General features: G+C 49.3%; 1 protein-coding gene across 1 annotated transcript in view; it reads left to right on the forward strand.

Annotated features, from left to right (window-relative positions):
* LOC129694693 (murinoglobulin-2-like) overlaps positions 1–9788 on the forward strand; it is a 116347-nt gene extending 106559 nt beyond the window's left edge. The window contains 2 exon segments of the mRNA XM_055631433.1: positions 320–376; positions 9676–9788. Coding sequence (XP_055487408.1) covers positions 320–369 — 50 coding nt within the window. The 3' untranslated portion in view covers positions 370–376; positions 9676–9788.
* The last annotated feature ends 982 nt before the right edge of the window (positions 9789–10770 follow it).

Here is a 10770-nt window from a genome sequence, read left to right on the forward strand (position 1 = left end):
CCCCCAGCTCCCCCCCCTCACTCCTCCCCCTCCTTCTCCCCCTCACTCCTCCCCCCTCCTGTCCCCTCTCACTCCTCCCCCTCTGCTCTCCCCTCACTCCCTGCTCCTCCTGCTCCACCCTCCTTGCCTCCTCCTGCTCCCTCCCACCCTCCTCCCTCCCACCCTCCCTCTCTCCTCCACCCTCTCTCTATTCCCTCCCCTCCATCCACCACATATGTCTACCCTGCCTCCCTGCTTCCACCATCCATCCACGCTGCCTCCCTCCTCCCCTCCCTCGATGTTAAATCACTCCTCACCTCTCTCTGTCTCTCTTTGCCAGACGAGGCCGCCATTGCTGGATACAAGTGGCCCACTTCAAGCAAGGAGTAGCAAATCAGTGAGTGTTTCCCCCCTCACCCCCACAACCCCGTTCCTGCTCTCCCCACTCCCTGTTTTCCCCTCTCCCCTGGAAGAGATGGGAACTAGGGTCACACTGGGGGATGGCGACGGGTTACACTGGGGGGGTGAGGAATGGGGGTCACACTGGGGACTCACACTGGGGTCTGGGGTCACACTGGGGTCTGGGGTCACACCGGGATGGGGGGTGGGGAATGGGGGTCACACTGGGGACTGGGGTCACACTGGGGACTGGGGTCACATTGGGGAATGGGGTCACACGGGTGGGAGAGGGGTCACACTGTGGTGGGGTGGGAGCATGTCCGCTTGTGTCCAGGTCAGTGTGAGGTGGTGTATTTGGGAAGTCCACCAAGGGCAGGGCCTTCTGAGTGATGGGTGGGTCCCTGCGATTGTTGTACAGCTGAGGGATCCAGGAACATGGAGTGGTAGCACCGTACAGCACGGCAACACGATGATGTGTTCCAGGCCCACACCACCCTCTCTCAGTATAAAACTACTTGCCCACCACATCTCCATTCAACTTTCCCCCCCTCTCACCTTATAGCCAAGTCATTTACTGTTGGACTTTTTCACTCTGGGGAAAAGGTTCTGACTGTCTACGTCTTTCATAATTTTATGGACATGTATCAAGTCTCCCTTCAACCTCCGGCATTCCAGAGAAAATAATCCAAGTGTGTCCAACCTCTCCCAGTAGCTGAACCCTCTAATCCAGGCAACATTCTGATGAACCTTCTCTGCACCGTCTCCAAAGCCTCCAACCCTTTCCTGTAATGGGACGATCAGAACGGCACGCAATACTCCAGGTTGTGACCCTTCAGCATATCATTCTATATCCTCCTAGCATCCAATCGGATGTCCTCTGTCATGGATACAGAGAGATCAAGAAAGGGGAGAGGGGTGTTAGACAGTGGAGATTGGCAAGTTAAGCACGGGTGCAGGAAGCAGCCCCCATGCAGCTGTATGTTGCCCCGATGTAACTGTCCATGTACCCCCCCATGCAGCCCCCATGCAGCTGTCAATGCAGCCCCCAGGCAGATGCCAATGCAGCTGCCAATGCAGCCCCCATGCAGCTCTTGAGGCAACTGAGTATGCAGCCCTCATGTAGCCCCAATGTAGCTGTCTATGTTGCCCCCCATGTAGCCGTGATGCAGCCCCCATGCAGCTGCCAATGCAGCCCCCATGCAGCTGCCAATGCAGCCCCCATGCAGCTATCAAAGCTGCTGAAAGTTGGGGATGGAGCCGATGTAAGTTTGGAACAAGGACTGTTCGACAAAACCAATAACAAGGCAGACAGTGCCCATTGAGTGCCCGTGACGATATCTTTAAATTGGAGAAAGTGGGAAGTCTAAAAGAGAAGTTATTGAGGGTGGGGACAAGTTCCAGCAGGCGGAGGAGAGTGTCACAGAGGGGAACTGATTGGGTCCCTGTTCAATGAAGAACTGTTGGACATTGAGACCATACGGGTAGGAATGTAGTTCTAAACCGTTCCTATCCATCTACCCATCCAAGTGTCTTTTAAATGCTGTTATAGTCCCTGCCTCCCCAACCACCTCTGGCAGTTTGTTCCATAAACAGAGCTGCCAACTTTCACGCATTGAGCATGAGAATTACACATTTCGCCCAATTCTCACGCTCTCACGCTGATCACAGAGTTTCTCACGCTCCATCGTGAGAAATTCTGTGATCAACGAGAATTTCAAAACAAATATCAACTGCTTGTGTGCGTGTCTGTTGACAAGACAGCAGCATTCTTATTCTCTGTTATTCACACTTGACCAAACCGTCACACACCTCCAAAGCATGTCCCCATGCAAATTTACATTGAAAGACACGGACCTGGCAGTGAATGAGTGTCACCCAGCGCAACAAGTAATGGAACGATTTGGAAGAGGGAATTAGGAGAAACACTAGCAAGTTTGTGAATGACACAAAGCTGGGTGGCAATGTGAACTGTGAACTGTGATGTTAGGAGGTTGCAGGGTGACTTGGACAGGTTGAGTGAGTGGGCAGATGCAGTATAATATAGATAAATGTGACGTTATCCACTTTGGCGGCAAAAATAAGGGGGCAGATTATTATCTCAATGGGGTTAGGTTAGGCAAGGGGGAGGTGCAGCGAGACCTGGGCTTCCTTGTACACCGGTCACTGAAAGTTGATGTGCAGGTACAGCAGGCAGTGAAGAAAACTAATGGAATGTTGGCCTTCATAACAAGAGGATTTCAGTATAGAGTAAAGAGGTTTTTCCACAAAGAGGCTCTGGTGAGACCACAGTTGTGTCCAGTTTTTGGCTCCTAATTTGTGAAGGACATCCTTGTGATTGAGGCAGTGCAGCGTAGGTTCACGAGATGATCCCTGGGATGGCGAGACTGTCATATGAGGAAAGATTGAAAAGACTTGGCTTGTATTGTTCTACATGACAATAAAACACTCTTGTTATGAAGGAAGAAGGACATCCTTGTGATTGAGGCAGTGCAGCGTAGGTTCACGAGATTGATCCCTGGGATGGCGAGACTGTCATATGAGGAAAGATTGAAAAGACTTGGCTTGTATTCACTGGAGTTTAGAAAAATGAGGGGGGAATCTTATAGAAACATATACAATTATAAAAGGACTGGACAAGCTAGATGTAGAAAAAATGTTCCCAATGTTGGGCGAGTCTAGAACCAGGGACCACACAGTCTTAGAATAAAGGGGAGGCCATTTAATACCGAGGTCAGAAAAAACTTTTTCACCCAGAGAGTTGGGAATTTGTGGAATTCCCTGCCACAGAGGGCAGTGGAGGCCAAGTCATTGGGTGAATTTAAGAGAGAGTTAGATAGAGCTCTAGGGGCTAGTGGAATCGAGATATATGGGGAGAAGGCAGGCACGGGTTATTGATTAAGGACGATTAGCCATGATCACAACGGTGATGGCTCGAAGGACTGAATGGCCTCCTCCTGCACCTATTTTCTATGTTAGTTGTGGTAATGTAATTGTTCCTGAAGCTGGTGGTGGTGAGGTTCTATACCTCCTGCCCATTGGTGGCAGTGGGAAGAGGGCACAGCTCAGATGGTGTGGTCCTTGATAGTAGATGCCCCTTAGCTAAGGCATCGCCTGTAGAGGGGGGCAGGGCTGTGCCCATGATGGACTGGGCAGAATTGCCCGCTCTCTGCAGCTTCTTGCATCCAGTGTGGGCATCATCCTACCAACATATCTACAGGCACCCTGTGTTAGCATCACCATGCCAACATATCTACCTACATCATCTTGCCAAAATATCTACCGACATATTGTGTGGGCTTCACCGTACCAACATAGCTGCCACATAGACAGAGCTGGCATCGTGGGAGCTCCAGGTTCCCGACCACAAACAGACCGCTGGTGTTGGCATGGTCTCAGCTTGTGGGCATGGCTGCCAATTGCAGGCCGGTGCTACCGTGGCCCAGGCCGATAGCTATTGTGTCCAGGGGAGGCTTCACACGGATGGCAGCACCATGCGGATGTAGGACGGGGAATGGTGGCGCTCACCTGTCTCGATCTACATGGGCATGTGTGTTAGCGTGGCAACAGCTGATCACATGGACATACAGTGTTCAGGAAGGTTTACAGGACGTGATGGCATTGGCTTGTTATTGTCACGTGTACCGAGGTACAGTGAAACGATGTGTTGTAATACAATACATGCAAGTCATATCGTGCATGAGTAGTGGAGAAAGTTGATAAACAACCTGTAGAACATAGTGTCACAGCGACAGAGGAAGTGCAGGTAATAGAAGTGTACGGGCAGCAAGGTGGTGGATTGGGAGATGGGGGAATTCATCCTTAGGGTACGGGAGGAGTGTTCACTACACTAGTAACAGCGGACAGAAGCTGCTCCTGTATCTAGTGCATGTGCTTTCCAACTTTTGTATCTTGGGTGGGAGCGGGGAGAAAAGGGAATGACCGGGTGCGAGCAGTCATTGGATATGCTGGAGATACAAGGAATGGCAGATGCTGGTTTACGAAGAAGACACAAAGTGCTGGAGTAAACGGGTCGGGCAGCATATGTGGAGAACAAGGATAGTTGATGTTTCGGGTCAGAACCCAAAATACCTGAATTTGACCCGAAACGTCACTTGTCCATGTTCTCCAGAGATGTTGCCTGACCCACTGTCACTCCAGCACTTTGTGTCTTTCCTTAATGATGCTGGCTCCTATCGTGGGGCAGGGTGAGGTGTAGATGGTGTTGATTGGGGAGGACAGTGGTATGTACGATGGAAGAATCTGAAGGGTAACTTTTTCACACAAAGGGTGGTGGGTGTATGGAACAAGCTGCCAGAGGAGGTAGTTGAGGCAGGGACTATCCCAACATTTAAGAAGCAGTTAGACGGGTACATGGATAGGACTGGTTTGGACTTGGACCAAATGCTGGTAGGTGGGACTAGTGAAGCTGGGACATGTTGGGTGGTGTGGGCATGTTGGGTGGTGTGGGCATGTTGGCATGTGGTGTGGGCATGGTGTGGGCATGTTGGCTGGTGTGGGCATGTTGGCTGGTGTGGGCATGTTGGGCTGGTGTGGGCATGTTGGGTGGTGTGGGCATGTTGGGTGGTGTGGACATGTTGGTCTGAAGGTTCTGTCCCCACACTGTTTCACTCCATGACTAGGCTGCTTCCACAACTCATTGCTGTGTAGTACCACGGGCAACACCACATGCTGCTTCACCTCCAGGCATTGAGTTGTTGCACTTTGGGAGGTCAAACACAAGGGGGAAATGTACAGTTAATGGCAGAACCCTTAAGTACAGAGGGATCTTGGCGTCCAAATCCACAGCTCCCTTAAAGTAGATAGAGTGGTAAAGAAGGCATTTGGTATGAAGTTTGAAGAAGGGTCCAGACCCAAAACATGACCTATCCATGATCTCCAAGATGCTGCCTGACTTGCTGAGTTACTCCCGTACTTTGTATCTTTTGGAGGCATGAGGTATGCCTACGTTCACTGCGTATATGAGTCGAGAAGCTTTATAAATCTCTGGTTGGACTGTATTTGGAGTATTATGCGCAGTTCTGGTCATCCCCTTACAGTAAGGAATTTAGACTTTAGAAATACAGCACGGAAACGGGCTCTTCAGCCAAGCATGTCTGCGCCAACAATCGATCACACCATACATTAACACTATCCTATACACTGGGGACATTTTACAATGTTACCAAAGCCATTTATCCTACAAACCTGTACATATTTGGAATGTGGAAGGAAACGGGGCACTTGGAGGAAACCCACGCGGTCACAGGGAGAAAGAACAAACTCCATACAGACAGCAGCCCATACACTAACATATCCTACACACTAGTCAGGATGGACAGTAGCCGCAGGAAAGTAGCAGTCAGGATCTACTTCATAGCTCACAGACGTCACAGATTCATAGCAAAAGGATTTGAGTACAGGAGCAGGGAGGTTCTACTGCAGTTGTACAGGGTATTGGTGAGACCACACCTGGAGTTTTGCGTAGTTTTGGTCTCCTAATCTGAGGAAAGACATTCTTGCTATAGAGGGAGTACAGAGAAGGTTCACCAGACTGATATCTGGGATGTCAGAAATTTCATATGAAGAAAGACTGGATAGACTCGGCTTGTACTCGCTAGAATTTAGAAGATTGAGGGGGGATCTTATAGAAACTTACAAAATTCTTAAGGGGTTGGACAGGAGATGCAGGAAGATTGTTCCCGATGTTGGGTAGTCTAGGACAAGGGGTCACAGTTTTAAGGATAAAGGGGAAATCAATTTTTCACACAGTGGTGAATCTCTGGAATTCCCTGCCACAGAAGGTAGTTGAGGCCAATTCATTGCTATATTTAAGAGGGAGTTTAAGATATATTTAAGATGTGGCCCTTATGGCTAAAGGGATAGAAGGCAGGTACGGGATACTGAGTTGGATGATCGGCCATGATCATATTGAATGATGGTGCAGGCTCGAAGGGCTGAATGGCCTACTCCTGCACCTATTTTCTATGTTTACCCTGGGTCTCTGGCCCTGTAAAGCAGCAGCTCTACCCGCTGCACCACTGGATGGGGAGACTTAGTAAAGGGTGAAGAAGAAGTTTAGCAGAATGAAGCCTAGATCTGCGACTGTCCCTGGGTCTGACCCCTGGAACTCCCTCCCCAGTAGCGACCAGGATTGCATCCCCGCTCCAGTCGCTGTGTTCCTCTGCTGTACTGGTGTGTGAGTCCAGGCCGGGTATCTGTGTTGGGTCCACTGTTGTTTGTTATGTACATCAATGATCTGGATGATGGTGTGGTAAATTGGATTTGTAAGTATGCAGATGATACTAAGATAGGTGGCGTTGTGGATAATGAAGTAGATTTTCAAAGTCTACAGAGAAATGTATGCCAGTTGAAAGAGTGGGCTGAAAGATGGCAGATGGAGTTTAATGCTGATAAGTGTGAGGTGCTACATCTTGGCAGGACAAATCAAAATAGGACGTACATGGTAAATGGTAAGGAATTGAGGAATGCAGGTGAACAGAGGGATCTGGGAATAACTGTGCACAGTTCCCTGAAAGTGGAATCTCATGTAGATAGGGTGGTAAAGGAAGCTTTTGGTGTGCTGGCCTTTATAAATCAGAGCATTAAGTATAGAAGTTGGGATGTAATGTCAAAATTGTACCATTGGTGAGGCCAATTCTGGAGTATGGTGTACAATTTTGGTCGCCTAATTATAGGAAGGATGTCAACATAATAGAGAGAGTACAGAGGAGATTTACTAGAATGTTGCCTCGGTTTCAGCAACTGTGAAAAGAAAGAGAATAGTTAAAACAAATGTAGGTCCCTTGCAGTCAGAAACAGGGGAGTTGATCATGGGGAACAAGGATATGGCAGACCAATTGAATAACTACTTTGGTTCCGTCTTCACTAAGGAAGACATAAATAATTTGCCGGAAATAGCAGGGGACCGCGGGTCAAAGGAGTTGGAGGAATTGAGTGAAATCCAGGTTAGCCGGGAAGTGGTGTTGGGTAAATTGAATGGATTAAAGGCCGATAAATCCCCAGGGCCAGATAGGCTGCATCCCAGAGTACTTAAGGAAGTAGCTCCAGAAATAGTGGATGCATTAGTAATAGTCTTTCAAAACTCTTTAGATTCTGGAGTAGTTCCTGAAGATTGGCGGGTAGCAAACGTAACCCCACTTTTTAAGAAGGGAGGGAGAGAGAAAATGGGGAATTACAGACCAGTTAGTCTAACATCGGTAGTGGGGAAACTGCTAGAGTCAGTTATTAAAGATGGGATAGCAGCACATTTGGAAAGTGGTGAAATCATTGGACAAAGTCAGCATGGATTTACGAAAGGTAAATCATGTCTGACGAATCTTATAGAATTTTTCGAGGATGTAACTAGTAGCGTGGATAGGGGGAGAGCCAGTGGCTGTGGTGTATCTGGACTCACAGAAGGCTTTCGACAAGGTCCCACATAAGAAATTAGTATACAAACTTAAAGCACAAGGCATTGGGGGTTCAGTATTGATGTGGATAGAGAACTGGCTGGCAAACAGGAAGCAAAGAGTAGGAGTAAAACGGGTCCTTTTCACAATGGCAGGCAGTGACTAGTGGGGTACCCCCAAGGCTCAGTACTGGGACCCCAGCTATTTACAATATATATTAATGATCTGGATGAGGGAATTGAAGGCAATATCTCCAAGTTTGCGGATGACACTAAGCTGGGGGGCAGTGTTAGCTGTGAGGAGGATGCTAGGAGACTGCAGGGTGACTTGGATAGGCTGGGTGAGTGGGCAAATGTTTGGCAGATGCAGTATAATGTGGATAAATGTGAGGTTATCCATTTTGGTGGCAAAAACAGGAAAGCAGACTATTATCTAAATGGTGGCCGATTGGGAAAGGGGGAGATGCAGCGAGACCTGGGTGTCATGGTACACCAGTCATTGAAGGTAGGCATGCAGGTGCAGTAGGCAGTAAAGAAAGCGAATGGTATGTTAGCTTTCATTGCAAAAGGATCTGAGTATAGGAGCAGAGAGGTTCTACTGCAGTTGTACAGGGTCTTGGTGAGACCACACCTGGATATTGCGTACAGTTTTTGGTCTCCAAATCTGAGGAAGGACATTATTGCCATAGAGGGAGTGCAGAGACGGTTCACCAGACTGATTCCTGGGATGTCAGGACTGGTCTTATGAAGAAAGACTGGATAGACTTGGTTTATACTCTCTAGAATTTAGAAGATTGAGAGGGGATCTTATAGAAACTTACAAAATTCTTAAGGGGTTGGACAGGCTAGATGCAGGAAGATTGTTCCCGATGTTAGGGAAGTCCAGGACAAGGGGTCACAGCTTAAGGATAAAGGGGAAATCCTTTAAAACCGAGATGAGAAGAACTTTTTTCACGCAGAGAGTGGTGAATCTCTGGAACTATCTGCCACAGAGGGTAGTTGAGGCCGGTTCATTGGCTATATTTAAGAGGGAGTTAGCTGTGGCCCTTGTGGCTAAGGGGATCAGGGTGGTATGGAGAGAAGGCAGGTACGGGATACTGAGTTGGATGATCAGCCATGATCATATTGAATGGCGGTGCAGGCTCGAAGGGCCGAATGGCCTACTCCTGCACCTAATTTCTATGTTACAGAGAAAGGTTGAACAAGTTAGGGCTTTATTCTTTGGAGTGCAGAAGGTTAAGGGGGGACATGATAGAGGTTTTTTAAATGATGAGAGGGATAGACAGAGTTGACGTGGAAAAGCTTTTCCCACTGAGAGTAGGGAAGATTCAAACAAGGGGACATGACTTGAGAATTAAGGGACTGAAGTTTAGGGGTAACATGAGGGGGAACTTCTTTACTCAGAGAGTGGCGGCTGTGTGGAATGAGCTTCCAGTGAAGGTGGTGGAGGCAGGTTCGTTATTATCATTTAAAAATAAAATGGATAGTTATATGGATGGGAAGGGAATGGAGGGTTATGGTCTGAGCGCAGGTATTTGGGACTAGGGGAGAATACATGCTTGGCATGGACTAGAAGGGTCGAGATGGCCTGTTTCCGTGCTGTAATTGTTATATGGTTATATGGGTACCACAGCGGCACTCCGTGACTACCCCTGGGTCTACTGCACTGCTGCAACCCCCTCCCCAGCATCATGGCGGCTCCGTGTAGTCGGCGAAAACTCACTCCCTGACTGCACTAACCTCCTGCCCGACAAGCGGGTAGCCACATTCACCCCGACGAGTAAAGCTGGCAGTCCCGGGGCGGGGGATGGGATCGGGGAGGAGGCTGGGCAAGGCCAGGCCAGGTCAGCAAAAGGGCCAAACTCACATTCCGTGCTCTGTGTTGACAGTGGAGAAGGCCGTGGGTCGAGTGGGATGGACACAGAGGCTCCCAGCGCCGGACAGAAGCCAAAAACAATCTCCAACCAAGAATCAGCCTCAATAAATGACTAAATCAATCCTCCTCATGTCTCTGCTCATTCCTCACCTCCCCATCCTGTACACACCTGCTCACTCCAACACCCTTGCTTTGGGCACTACTCCAGTGGCACATAGGTTGCACATGTAAATACGCACACAAACATATCCACACATGTACACACACACACACACACACATGTACATACAGACACAAATGTGCATACTGCATACATACGCACGCACGCACCTTCACCACAGTGGGCTCTGGTGCCAAGACATAGTTCCCTGAAAGTGCCGTTATGGGTAGATACGGTGGTAAAGAAGGTTTTGGTACATTGGTCTTTGTCAGCCTGGGAATGGAGTCTTCCTGTTGGGACGTTATGTTGCAGTTGTACAAGACGTTTGTGAGGCCGCACAAAGTATCTTTTCAGCAGTGTTCACCTTGCTTCTCTGCACTCCCTCTGCCTGCCCCTCCCCCCCTCTCCCTCTCTCTGCCCCTCCCCCGCTCTCCCTCTCACTGCCCCTCCCCCACTCTCCCTCTCTCTGCTCCCCCCCCACTCCCCATCTCTCTGCCCCGCTCTCCCTCTCTGTCCTCTGTCCCACTCTCCCTGCCCCTCCACTCTCACCCTCTCTCTTTCCCCCACTTACCCTCTCTTTGCCCCCCACTCTTCCTCCACATTCCCCTACACACTCACCCACATACTCCCCAACATTCACTCCCTTTCTTTCTCGCTCTGTTTCCATTTCTCCCTCGCCTCCCATCTGTCTCTCCAATAATCAACCCTTATCCTTCCCTCTGCCCACTCTCACTCACTCACTCCCCATCCTGCCTCTCCCACCACCCTCTCACTTATGTCCATCCCCCTCCACTTCACCTGTCTCTCAATCTTGTTGTCTCACAAACTCTCTTCCATTTCTCTCCCCGTCCTCTCTCACCTCGATCTCTCCCTCGTCCCACCTCAATCACCTCTTGCTACCCCCTCTCTCTGCCCCACCTGCTTCCCCTTTCACTCCCACCGCTTCTC

The sequence above is a fragment of the Leucoraja erinacea genome, unplaced genomic scaffold, assembly GCF_028641065.1.
Source record: "Leucoraja erinacea ecotype New England unplaced genomic scaffold, Leri_hhj_1 Leri_75S, whole genome shotgun sequence".
NCBI lineage: Eukaryota > Metazoa > Chordata > Chondrichthyes > Rajiformes > Rajidae > Leucoraja > Leucoraja erinaceus.